This window comes from Agelaius phoeniceus, chromosome 8 (assembly GCF_051311805.1).
Source record: "Agelaius phoeniceus isolate bAgePho1 chromosome 8, bAgePho1.hap1, whole genome shotgun sequence".
NCBI lineage: Eukaryota > Metazoa > Chordata > Aves > Passeriformes > Icteridae > Agelaius > Agelaius phoeniceus.
Genome location: NC_135272.1, coordinates 18,659,545 through 18,673,278, shown reverse-complemented (window position 1 = coordinate 18,673,278; position 13,734 = coordinate 18,659,545). Strand labels below are relative to the sequence as shown.

The following is a 13,734-nucleotide window of genomic DNA, read 5'->3' as shown; positions in this document are numbered from 1 at the left end:
AGTCTGTCTGGCCCTGCAAAGGTAAATTGCACAGAACCCAAAAAAAGATGAATCAACAGTGCATCTAATGGCAGCAAAATCATCTTTGGAATTATACCAGTTGCAATCATTCTGAATAAAAGAGTAAAATATATACATATTATTGTTCTAGCTACAGTAACTTTTAAAGGTTAATTATCTTTATTTTAGTGATTTTTTCAATATTGAAAATGTTTTGATCTACAACATGCTTTTTGGAAAGTTTTACTCAGATCAATTTAGTCAGTGACATTACTGTCAGTGTGAGGTTTGTAAATGTTAGGCCATTAACCCACACTGAAAATAGAGCCAGGTTTCTAACCTAGGTACAGCTGTATTAAGAAGCAGTTTGTGTGCCAATTCCATGAGTGACTGCAATTCCACACTGGTGTGGATCTCACATGGTATTTCATGTCTTACTCAGATCTGAAGAGGTCAAACATTTAAGTGATCTTATCCCAGTTTTATGCAGTGGTCCTCAGTAGACTTTGAACACATATAGACTGAAAATCTATCATTCACTGAATAGAGAACTTTTGAATGACGTTTATTATTCCTTAAAAGATGACCATGGAAGTCAGAATGGGCCTGTCTAAAGGTCCAACACCTTAAATTTTCTTCTATGTAACATGGAACATGCTGCAAACCACTTACAAGCTGCAGTGGGAATGGAGCCCCCAACCTTTACAGATAGGGTGTACCAAGGTTGACATCTTTTCTCTTGCTATAAACTACACAGCAAAGCACTTTTGAACTGCAGATGGAAGTGCTGGTGCCTAAGGACCAGACAGTTCAGTTACTGAAGATAGGGTAAAATCATATTGAATACAGGAAACCATCATCTGCATTCTCAGAGGGAAGGACTTCACCCTCATGCCTCAGAGTGGAACCCTCCAGGATTGACAGGAAAGTGACTGTGGTGGCAATGTCTGGCTACAAAATTCATTCCCATCAGAAATTGTTCAGGGGATGACTCATTTAGACTAAAATATGTTTATTTCTGTCCAATTACCTAATAAAGCAAAGAAGTTGATATCCTATTATATTTAGATTTTGGTCTGTTAACTCCTGGTTGTTAGTCTCTTAATTTTATGAGAAAGCACAGGCACAATGATCCTTCCCTACTTAAAAGATGTGTTTACTTACATAATTTACTAGATGCTTCCAGACTGCCTGCTGGGGGACATACTTTGAATGCAAACAATAGCAAAACCCAAAGGGGAAAAAAAAGAGGCAGTATTCTTTACTGTACAGATATACCTTAGCAAACTGAGGGTGCAAACTCTGTGTTTGCTATACTGTTAATACTTAAAATAACTTTGCCTTTCCTTCTTTTTGATACAGTAAAAAGTACTTTTAAACAGTATTATATGTTTTTCTGATATAATAAACAGATAACTTGAGTTCCCATAATTCTTCAGTAATGATTTTTTTTTTAATTGACGTGAAAATGACAATTTACCAGTGCTCACTCCACAAAGAGCCTTTAAGAGTTACAATCAATAACTCCTAATAAGGGAGATACAACCCTGGAGTAGAAAAGAGCTTAAATTTCCCCAGTACAAAGAATTATATGAGAAATTTAGGAAGACTAATGTTTCTAAGTTACTATTATTTTACTTCTTATTTTTCCATGGAAATAGGCTTCATTCTGCCAGTAATCTTTTCCAATGGAACCACTGCAAAAACTAAAACTTAAAGAGCCTTGAAACGTTAATCTTCAGCTCTAAATGGAGTGTTTTCTCAAAGTTTAGTCCAGTTTTATGTCACTGTAACAGATCATTTAAAATCTACAAGCTGTGATAGCCTGGTAGGCTAAAATGTGTGTATTTGGTGAGTACTAATGAAGGGACTCCTTATATTTGTGGGCAAGATTTTCAAAAGAGGCCAACTCTAGTTGGATTTCTAGGTATATATTTAAGGACCTAAGTAGAAGGTACTGACTGCACCAGAGGTTTTGAAACCATCCTGCCTATTAAAGGCATAATAACCTATTGTTGTTTAGTTTATTTACTTTTCTTGAACCTTTGAATCTTTACAACTCTAAGAGCTCATTTTAAGGACATTCCATGTATTCTATAGGTGAGTAAAGATAAACACTTCTATGATGGAAGTTTCTAACTGACACTCATTAAATGGTCCAAGACCTAATGAATGTCAGAGATCTTCACGTCTTTTTTAACAGCAGCATTACAATCTAACTTTTAGGATACAAAACAAGACCCATCAATTACCAGAAAACTATACCATTTCTAATGTGGTAAGAATATTTCTGTTCTTATTTTTACTCTTGGACACTTTTACTTATTGTGAGCAGTTATTATGCTGGATATCCTTTAAAACCAGAAATACATATGATTATCTACACTTATTATTTTAATGTGTTTTTCATCTGTTAGGTATTCATACAAAACATCCAAAAGCAGGAATTGAAAAGCACATTAAGCCCAACAGCTTCACTGAGCTTTGCAGTTCCTACAAAGGACTCTATTCCCTCCCACTGCAGGGTCTAGTCTCTGCAGTTCAGCCATAGGTGTCTAAGCACCAGGAAAGGATCAGGCACTCTTCTGTCCTCACCATTTCCTACAGGCCAGCTCTGGGCAGAGCTGCCCTTCTCACAGGCTTTTGGGCTTGGCACTCTGAGAACTGCCAGCCTCCCACCTCTGCTGAGAGCCCAGCCCTGTAACAGAACTGTTCTGGGAACCAGTATCAAAGCATTGGTTCTGCAGTGTCCTTTGGGAAGGTTCCAACACTTTTCATAGATAGACTTTATACAGCTGGATAAAACCAACTCAGTTTTATGGGCTGCAAAAGTGACTTACAGAGCATCTTCAAGGTACAAAAAAGGAACCAATTGAGTTGCCTAATTACACAGTGCTCCTGAAAATTAAGTGGGTTTTCTTTCCTAGGAATCTGAATGTAAATCTATGAGATTAACTGAATATATGTTGAATATATGTACTTCTAGGTACATACTTTAAGGTTGTTTTACCTGTTAAGAATTTTCCTAGATGAATTTCCTAGATTAATTATGTAATTGGAATCTTGACTGGTGACAGTTTTAGAAATAGTTGTTATTGCAGTGCTTTCATATTTAATGCTTACAAGAACTAGAGATTATCCAGATGCATACAGGAATGCTTTAAATAGCCTAGGACTGACTATTTCACCCACAAAGGCTTCTGTGAAACTGCTCAGAAATGGCTACTTCTGTTTCCACACCAGTTATTTGGAATTTTTTCATTGACTTCCTATGCTGAAAAGTCTATTAAATACATTTTAGTATTTCAAAGGCTATACAGACAGTCTAGGCATGTACAGGAGGCAATTTTGATACTCACCAACTATGAACTTTACAGACCAACCTACAATATGCATACAGTACAAACCAAAACCCGAAAAACCAAAATCCCCCACCACTTACATCCTATACTGAAACCAGTGGAAAATTTGTTTAGGTACAACTTCACATTCAAATCTTTAGCAAAATTAGCTTGTAGGCTGATTTATTTACTGGACATATTCAGAAAAAAATATTTTAAGTTTTCATTACATTGCATAATTCTGAAGAGGAACCTAGATTTTGAGGCTTTTTATCATAATGTAAGTCACTACAAAATATGACTTTTGTGCTGTTCAGAACTCTCTTGAGACTGGATAGATTGTGCTTTTATGACTTGTTTAGCAGCATTGACTGCCAGCAAGCACTAATAACCTGATGGTGATTTCATAAAAGGTTTCACTTGCTGCCCCCAGAAGATTTGGCTTGTCCATAATCTGTGCAGACCTGTATTGACCCATTATTTTATACTACTTTAACATCTGTCCCATGCGTCTATGGACTTTTTCTTATTTTGCACCACAAATCTTTTAGGACTGCATTCGAAGTGTCCAACTGTATTGAGGCCGCTGCTGAATATTCATAAAGTTCTTTTTGCACAGACTGCAGACACAGTAGTTTCAGCTGTGAACATCAGCAAAACAAGTATTACATTCTTGAGTATCCTGTTTCTATTACCATATAAAAAAGAGAGACAGTCTAAAAATGGTCTGTGCTACAGGAAGACACAAGGCGTTCCCTCAGCAATTAAACATGAAAGAAACTGAGTCCACTTAAAAGTTTTGTCATCAAGGTATTTTTTGAGAAATAATTCAAATAAGTGTTCAAAAATATCTTCCAAGTAATGAGAGTTTTCAAATATGGAACATTTGAACATTTTTCAGCTTTAAGCATACAATACAGCCAAGGACAAGACTTAAAAATTGTGCCATTTAACATAATCCTATTTAATTTGATAGAGAAACAACTTGTGTAACTAAAGTCTTTCATCATATTTTCCCTGATGTCAAAGGTATCATCTCTCTTGTGAGAGCAATGCAAGGAAATCAGATTCAATTCTGTATCCTACCAATATTAGCAGGGATTCCTCTTAAGCAGACACCAAGGTTGTAAAGTCTTGAACTATCTATAAACTGTGAATGTTTGGTAATTATCAGATTATTGTGATAATTTGAGTAAGGTAAGGTACACAGGTAAGGGACAGAGTAGGTAGCACTTAGTCTACTTTAAAAATGTGACCATAATTTGATTCACTACTACGTTAATTTCTATCATGGAGAAAGCTTAGCTGCCAGTGACATTATTTATAGCAGGATCAGGATCTCAGCTGGTTTTTAATTCATCTTTTATAATACATCTTTCAATTTGGTTTGCAGCAAACACTCTGGTTCTATAACATGAGATCTGCCAAATACCTTCTATTTCACACACTGTGTACATTAACACTTGGACTTGCAGTGAAGTCCCAGACCTGAAATTCACAAAGGTTTTTACAGTCCCTTATGTGTGCTAATGTGCTAAAAGGAATTTAAGTTCTGCCAGATTCTACTACTATTGTAATAACCAGGTCAACAATTAATCCTTACATTTACAGTCTGTAAACTTGGTATTTAATACCGAGTAGAACAGTTATAAGCCCTTGCAACAGGCATGTGTGTTAACCTAATTCCTTTTAAGCCACTGTTCTCTATTGTGTCCATCCAGAGGGGAAATCTCTATCACTGCATGAGACTTCACATTCTTAGAACATTAAAGATTTCTTCCAAGCTCTGCTTAATTTATTCTCCCCTATTATCAACAAATACTCAGAACAATGATAAATTAACCAATGCTAGGAAGATTTCTTCTGAAAAGAAGCAGAACGCTCTACAGAGAAAAGAAAAGCAACTTCTTAATCTTGCTGGCAGATGGAAACCCTACTGTTCACCACTGTACAAAACAAATCCGGGAAAGACATAATTGCTCCAGTGTGTTTTAGGTATAACCTCAGCAGTTATGTCATGGCTCCTTTAGTAAGCTGCAACTCTGTCAGAATTAAGGGTTCTCTTTGGGGGAGATCAAGAAACTTTGGCCATGACATTTGTAAAACTAAGTATGACAACTTTTTTCCTACATTTTGTATCAGCAGCGGACACCAATTTTACTAACAATTAGGAGCTTTGGGGGTGGGTTGTTTTTGATGGGTTTTTTTTTAGTAATCAGAACAAAAGATAGCACCAGGAAAGTTTTTATATCAAAGATTTTTTATTATTGTCATTTCAATTATAGGTACTAGGGAAGAGATTCTTTCAAGCCAAACCCACAGAGTATTTGTGTACCTATATACAGTTAAAATTGTTAAGATGGACACCAAACTGAAGTTGAAAAACTTCTTTCCTGCAGAGGTAGGAAAGAGTCATCGTTTCCTGCAGCCTGAATCCTTTCTTGGATCCATGTGAGGTCTCCTAAATTTAATGCAAAGACACACATTCTAGAGAATTAACAACACATACCAGTCATTTTTTTTGTGCCTGATGTCTGCAGCTGAAGTTGAAATAATTATTTTACCTTAGAAACAATTAAAAAATCAAAACTACATAGCAAAAGAGACATGGACATGCAGGTGTCTCTTGCACTGTTCTGGGAAGATTGGACCATTTCACCTGCTGATCCTTGGGACTCAGAAAAACTTCAGCGAGGATCACTAGCTGCACCTAGTGAAATCACTTTGATTTATTCATTTTTGCTAACTTTGGGAACGGCAATATGAGAAACGTACACAAATTATCACACAAGACAATCTTTTTTAATCTTAAAAGTTATTTGATCAGTTAAAATCAAAAATACTTTACATCACAAATAGTTCTGAGAAGAAATTAATACTTTTCTAGTTTAAAGCACCGTTTTGTACAGGTTTGGACTAGCCGAGTACATTCAAGAGTTTTCATTCAACAAACAGATCCATATCTTCCTTACTAAGAAAATACAAATAAGTAGCAGTGTTAAGTGTGCATCCACTAAGAAACTCTCCTTTTGCCATCACTAACTGGCCCAGTTCTGCATTCCTTCTGCACCTAGAACTCCCACTACTTTCCAAGCCTGTGTGTGGGAAGTACAAGGAACCTTTATATTTCCAAAGATGACAGCAAGAAGTATCTATTTATTTTAGAAACAAATCTGCTCATCGCTTACACAGAAGGTCCATAGTTTTCTATATATAGGTTCATAGCCTCATTTTCAGTAAGGCTTCTTAAATCTTTTTTTTTTTTTCCACACAGATTAAGAGCTAAATTTCCATTTGCTTAGAAAAGCTTATAAATAATAAAAAGGCTGATTTTTCATTTCTTGCCCATGAAATTTAAATCAGCATCACAATAGTGCATTGATGTCAAGCCCTAACAAAAATTTATAGTGTTGAAGCCATGCCACTTTGACTAAATGAGTTTATTCATTCCAAACACATTACCAACAGCTTTAGTATTAAAGGTGAGGAAGGGGAAAGGAAATCAAAGGATGTCTTTAAAAATACTGAATTTTGTTTACTTTAGCCAAGTCATAAAGCAAAAACATTTTCTGAAAAGAGCTACTTAAGAGCTGGTGGGCACTGAGCTGACCAAATATGAGTCACTGCTTTTCCCATGCAGTTGATTCTCACTTCTGTAACTTTTTCTGTGTAAAGAAGAAATAACTCAAGAGCCCAAACACTGCTTTGCACACCATTTCTTGCAAGTATGAAAGACGCCTCATACTTCTCTATGGTTTTGGGTTTTTTTTTTTTGTTAAATAAAGAAACTTCAAAAAAAAAGTCAAGAATTTTAGGAATCTGTTGAGGTTTGTCTACAAGGAATGGCTTCTGTTGTCTTTAAAAAGTCACTGCTACATGATTAACACTTTATATGAATACACCATGTAATCTTCTTTTCAGAGAGATGGTTTATGAAAAGAATATTGAAGAGCAGAAGATTTAAAAGAGTTTAACAGAGCAACTCATATTTTGCCCAGCATTCATATTTTACCCAGCATTTTTATTTAGTCATATTGTTTACCTGCCATTTATGCTATTTTATTTAATTCCTTGGGATTTTCCCTCTCCAATTTTCAAATAGCAATCATTATGTCCTATGTTACCTTTTAACTACTTTAAATAAGATTAGAATGCGTAACAGATGATTCAGAAATAAGTCCCTTGTACACTGTTAGAGAAATTAGGTCAAATTCTAGTCCCTCTGTAGTCAATGGAAAAACTCTGACTGACTTCAATAACAGATCAAGCCCTTAACACACAGCTCCCTGTAGTTCCTAAGCAAATAGCACACTGTATCTCAGAAAAGGTCAAGAACTAAGTTCTTTTCTGAATGCTTCTACAAAGAATAAGAAGCCTGTAGTCCTATATTTCTGAAATGTCCTTTATCCAGAAGACTAGAAGACTATTCAAAACTAAAAGGCTATATTGATAAAGTTACCACAACCAAATTAGTCTGCCTGATGTTGCTGAATACAGTCCAGTAAGTGTCAGTTCTGTAAATTTCAGTGTAAGTTCTGTTGATTTTTCCTGTGCTGTTTGGGTTTAGATTTTAACTTGTCATTTCCATCCAACCCATTATGTAAACATAGTCTACATAAATCCGACTTAATTTAGTTCGTTCTACTGTGAAAAGTGGCATAAGAAATCGATCATGCCTTTGAGGACGGTATTCTTCTTGGAGAAATTTAGTTTCCACAGGGTAACGAGTAGCCGAATTCTTGAAGCACTGCGAGGTTAATTCACCCTGGTGTAACTCCAGCGAGTCCGTGGAATTGCAAGAGGGATGAAATCTGACCCCTCCAGTCCCTGTCAGAAACAGGGGCCAGCAGGGGGCAGGAGCCCTGATTGATCTGACACCGTCAAAGTTGTGCCCAGGTACAAAGGCTTGAATGGAAACTGATCACCTTTCCCTGCTCCCTCTAGGACGCCTGTTGATTCTGGATTCAGATCGAGAAATTCCTCGTTAAAATCATAAATACATTAAAAATTAAACCTTTCATTTCGGAGAGTTAAGCCCCTTCATTGATGTCAGACCCACAGAAAAATAAAAACTTCAGTCCTAGCCAGACTGGCCTCCAGATGCGCCTGCGGGCTCCGGTGGGAGGGAGGAAGGAAAGGAGGAAGAGGCAGCGTTTTCACTCCCGGTAGGAGAGGAGAACTCTCCCGCCACCGGAGACTCCGCACTGCAGCACAGCGAACTGCGAGCACAGCCCAGAAAACCCAGCTGGGCTGGCTGGAGCGGGGAGCCCGGGGAGAGCGGTGCGGACGGGAGAAGTGCGCAGAAGGCGAGGGGCGGTGCGGGGGAGGGGGCGGCGATTCCTTTCTGCTGAGGCTGCTCCTGGCTCGTGTTCCCCCTGCAACCCCCCCGGGCCTCACCCTGCCCACCAGGTCCACGGACACCTAAGGGACCATCGGTAGCCCGGGCAGGCTGCAGAGTTGGGAGGGGGCTGGGGACGGTGCCCCAGCACTGACACCGCCCGCGGGGAGCCCAGCGATCCTCGGGCTGAGCCCCCCCGAGCCCCCCCGGGCATCTCCGGGCTCGGCACCGCTCGCACCACCTGCGGGGCGCCGCTGCCCCGGGAGCTGCCCTCCGCAGCGGCTGGCAAAGGGCCCCTGCGAGTGTATTTTCTCCTCCGCTTGCGCCCTAGAAAACTTTCTGACCACTAAAACCCGTTGCAAAAGAAAAAATAAAAGCGAGGAAAACGAAGAAAGAGAAGAGAGCCTCCACCCCCAACTTTCCCTTTCCTTGCTCCTCCGAGGAGAAGGCGGTCAATTTCAGTCACAATCTGGTGAACTTCAGCAGCTCAACAAAACAAAGTTGGACGCACACTCCACAAAACTAGAGTCTAGTGCTGAAAGAGGATAAGTCTCTCTGTGCAACAAGTATTTCTTTCATTTTCCCACCCTGCCGGTACATCTCCTTTACCTCATTAAAAACACATCCAAAGTTTAAGGCTGACCGAGAGCCGTCCCTCCGCGGCACCTGGGAGAGACGTCCCAGCCCGCGCTGCCGGGGCTCCCCGCGGGTCTCCGCGCCCGGAGCCGGCTGCAGGAGCGCTCTCGCCTCCCCAGCAGCGGGAGCCGCTCTGACAGGTTTCCTCTGGAACGCGGCCTCAGCCGTGCCCGGGCTCTTTTCCCCGAGGAGGTGACAGAGGCGGCTGGACTCCCGGCTCCCCTTTGCTTTCTTACCTCCTCTGACCTCTGCAGCCCGAAGAAGGAAAGCGAAGGTGATGAGCACGGTTACAGCCGAGTCCCAGGGCCACCTTCTCGTTTTCCACCTTGTGAACCATCTCTGCATCTCCATGCTGGGCACCCACAAGTGTGAATTAAACGCGGGCGCCTTCAGTTTATACCTGCTCCGTCCTTTCCACTATATTCCCAGAGATGACTTCTCCTATAGAGCCATACGTGCTAAACGGAGAGAAGGTTTTCTCTCTCGCCCCTCTCCCGCTCTGCCCGGCCTTGCACAGGCCCCTCCGACCCGTCCTCCCCGGTGCCCTGCCTTCAGACTGAGGGGAGATGAGGGGCTTTAATCAAAATGCAAAGAGCTCCGCATCCCCCTAAAGGCTTCATCCCGTCAGAGGGCTGGGCGAGCGGCTCCCAGGGCCACCCCTGGAGCCCGACTGACACGCCAGCCGCCGGGCGGAGGCCAATCGCGGGGCTCCCCCAGCCGCCCACAGCACCGCCCTCCGCCTCAGCGGCGGCACACCGGCCGCTCCGCGGGCACCGCCGGCCCCCGCGGCGGCAGAGAGCGGCCCTCCCGAAGGCGCTCGGGGAGGCAGAAGGCGCGGCAGGAGCGAGCCGGGCCGGGGCCGGGGTGTCCCCTCACCGGGTCACCGCCGCCCCCCGCCCGCTCCCGCTCCGCTCGCGCGGGCCCCCTCGCCCCGAGCATGCGCATCGGCGGCCGCGGCGCCCCGCGGAGCGAGGGCGGGGGAGCGGAGTGGGGACGGGCAGGGGGGCGACACTGGGGACAAGCGGGGGAGGGGGACGCCGGCAGGGGAGGGAGCGAGGCAGGGCGAGATTGAGGAGAGGAATGTGTGTGAGAGGAGCCGGTGCGCTGAGGTGAAGCGTTTGAGGGGTGGCCCTTCGGACTCCCCGAAACCGCCGGCTGGCCTTGGTGCGGCGGCACGTTCGGACCCGTTAGCCCCACACGCCAGCCAAGCTCAGCTTGTTCGCACACACCCTTGGGGGGACCGCCGGGGGCTTCGCTCTAAGGCGGCTGTAAGAAAGGAGGGAGCGGGGTGGTGAAGAAAAAGCCCGCCACCGAACATTGCCATTCCCCGCCTCAGCACATCCTGCAGCCCGGGGAGCCAGGTGTCCGCTCCTGGCCGGGAAACCTCCCGCTCACACTCCCGTCCTGTGCAGCCATCGGTAACACGGACCGGCCCGTAGGCTGAAACCTCTGGCAGAGCTTACTTGTGCAACAGGTCCAGCCGAAAGCCTCGGTTGGGATCAGGGTCTGCCCCGGCTTCTCTGGAAAACGAGAGAAAACCATGGTCACGTTTTGGTGGAAATGTATATAATTTTTTTTTTAAAACCTACCTTCATTGAGATCTTTAATGCCTTACAGCAATTACTAAATACATAGTTTCCAATAAAATACATGTCTCTGTGTCAAATTATACTTCAGAAATTTATTGTCCTTTCATAAAATATCTTACATTTTCCTGCACTCCATTAATATACCTAGCTCTTTCTGTCCTTGGTTTCCTGAAACTGTTGAGATCATTGTCATTGGATTTGCATCTAAGGGGACCGAGGTGCATAGCACTGTTGCGTCTGAGCTCTCTTTAAGTGCTGTGCTTTGGGTGCCATTCAGTGAAGAGCCACTCAAGGTTATCCTGGCACATCAGGTAATCATCCACAGTACAGGAGTCGAGCACCAAAATGCCATATGTACCAACCTTTCTGTACCACAACTTACACACAGAATCATTAAAGTTGGAAAAGACCTCTAAGATCACCAGCCATTTAACCCAATAGCACCACGTGCACCATTGAACCATCTCCCCAGTGATGGTGTTCTACCCCCAGCTGCCTATGGAATATTTCATCCCGTCTTACAATTATCTCTCTCACATCTTAACTGCATACAAGTTTCCCACAAGTCAGTACTATTATTGTTTCTCTGCTGGTCTGTGTAGTTCTCAGTCACTAGATGCTTTGTAGAACAGACCAGATTAACTTGCTGTTTTGGCCTTCTTCCTTACAATATCAGTAAGTAGTCCCAATGGCAATTTATTATTTTTACTCAATACTTTGTTGTGGGAAAATCTCATATGCTATAAAGTTTCAAGTTTCCTCTTCATACTTATAAATTATACATCTTTGTCATCAGTATTCTTCCTGCTCGCAGTCTCTTATCAAACATTGCTTCTCTGGCTTTGTTTTGAGCCTTTCTGTTTACCTGAACGAATACCGCCAAACTCTTCCCTAATAAAAAGGAAAAAGTCTGTCACTGCCCAGGAGAAGAAATGGAAGTATTTCAGATAGTGGTGGAAAAGAACAAGTATTCTCACAGTGTAGAGAATAGTAATTTCACACAGTGCCTTTACAGTTATTTAAGGTTAGGGGATGTGGTTCATCTCTCAGACTGTCAGTGGAAAGATAGGCACTGATTTTTGTGGTCCTACATCAATCTGAAGCAAAACAGAGGACAAAATGCTAAGTACTAATTCTGGTGAGGTAGCATACTTAATATAAAAATCTGTATAATTCTATATGAATTCTGGTACCAGGACCACTTTAATTTAGAGCTAGCTCAGTTATTTTTGCATGCCAGCTTGTCAAGCAACATAGACATGTAATAAGTTGCCATCAGATTCAGCAGTTACAAGAGAAAAGTTACATGTCATTTAGGTGAAGATCCGCATTTTGCAGCCAATCAAATTATTTAATTAGGGATGATTAATTTACATTTAGCTTATTTTCCTAGTTATTGTTCATAATCTTCTAAATTGTAATGATGGTGTTCTAGTGAAGTGCAGAGTGAAGTAATTGCAGCCATGATAATATATTGAAGAATAGATTAACAATTCAGAGCATAGATAAGCTTTATGAATGCCATAAAATTAAAGATTTTTGTTAGAAATTTTCAGCTCTTAGATGTAATTTTAGGAGAAATATTTTCTTTCTTGAATCTGGAAGAAGGCTAAAATATGAAAATATTTTCGGATAGAAACAGAAGAGAAGTGAATGATGCTATTTATTAAATCATCCGTGATCCACAGTGGTTTGTTCTTCCTGTCGGCTTTTTTGTTCCTCATTACTGTTCAGGACAGCTTTAGTGAAAAGAAAGACCAAGCACTGTGACATTCATTATGTTCTGTCCCTAATACATCTACGTTGGCAGATTAATCCATGTTTAAATATAAGGAATTGCTCTCTTGTATGTGCACAGATGGGTCATTGTTGTATTTTGAGGCGGAGAGGGGGAGGGGTTAGGAACTATGGAGAAGAGAATATGTTTCCTTGGACCACTGTAGGTCACAAGAAACTCACAGCAGTAGCTCTTTCACATTCTTCAGGCTATAGACACCATAATGAAATGTAACTGTAAATATGGTGTTCTTTGGCTCTCTTGCAATCACACTGTGTTTTTCTAACATATTCCTTGACATCACCAAAAGTGATGGGCTTCTCTCTCTATATAAAGGGGTCATTTCACTGAGAATAAACAATGCACTCTAAAGAAGAGTATGCTTTTATTGTTGGTTTCCCTATATCTCAGGGATATTGATGGGGTTTTTTTCTAGTTTCACACATATATTGATGCCCTCTCAATTCTATTCACAGCACATAAGTGAATATTGCAAAATAAATGTCTGCTTTAAGAGTCACTACCCACTGCCTTCTCTGTTGCTTTAATTCTTTTGGTTTAGGTAGGTGGGTATTTTATCATTGTCTCTTTTGTAGTGCAAATCTATGTTTGCTGAGAGTTTTCTGTTATATGATTATTGTTATTAGGGAGAAGAGTGAGTTATACTGCTTTAGAGAAGTGAACCCTTGTAAAAAAAAGTTGTTTCACTGATGGAGATCAGTGGAATGATCTCTGCTAGACAAATTACTAATCAACTCCTTTTTGTAGTTTCAAAGGCCTGTGTAAGGAATGAAGGCAGTGTTAAGGTCAGAGTTATGGATTGAAGGGATTAAATGACATGACTACTGTTTGAAGCAGTCTGCTGATTTTGAAGGGGCTATTGGTAGGTACTTGCACATCTCTCGATGCAGGATTTATCTCATTTTTGAATTATGTGGTTCCCATTGATAGATAAAAATGTCAGCTATCAAACTTGCATCCTGTTCCTCAGCATCATGAAGATGAGAACAAATTTGTAGAATTTTATCTGCAATGCTCTTCAAAGATAAGATC

The 13,734-nt window shown here is 41.4% G+C and overlaps 1 protein-coding gene across 9 annotated transcripts in view; it reads right to left on the bottom strand.

Moving 5' to 3' along the window:
* Nucleotides 1–9,993, bottom strand: part of COL11A1 (collagen type XI alpha 1 chain) — a 125,626-nt gene extending 115,633 nt beyond the window's left edge. For 6 of the 9 annotated variants that reach the window (XM_077182136.1, XM_077182139.1, XM_077182138.1 and 3 more), the window contains exon 1: nucleotides 9,552–9,992. In XM_077182136.1, the coding sequence (XP_077038251.1) occupies nucleotides 9,552–9,666 (115 nt within the window). In that variant the 5' untranslated portion in view covers nucleotides 9,667–9,992. Of the gene's footprint in view, nucleotides 1–9,288; nucleotides 9,423–9,551 lie in introns of those variants that run through there. The other 3 variants (XM_077182143.1, XM_077182144.1, XM_077182141.1) reach the window with 2 other exon arrangements.
* Between the last annotated feature and the right edge of the window lie 3,741 nt (nucleotides 9,994–13,734).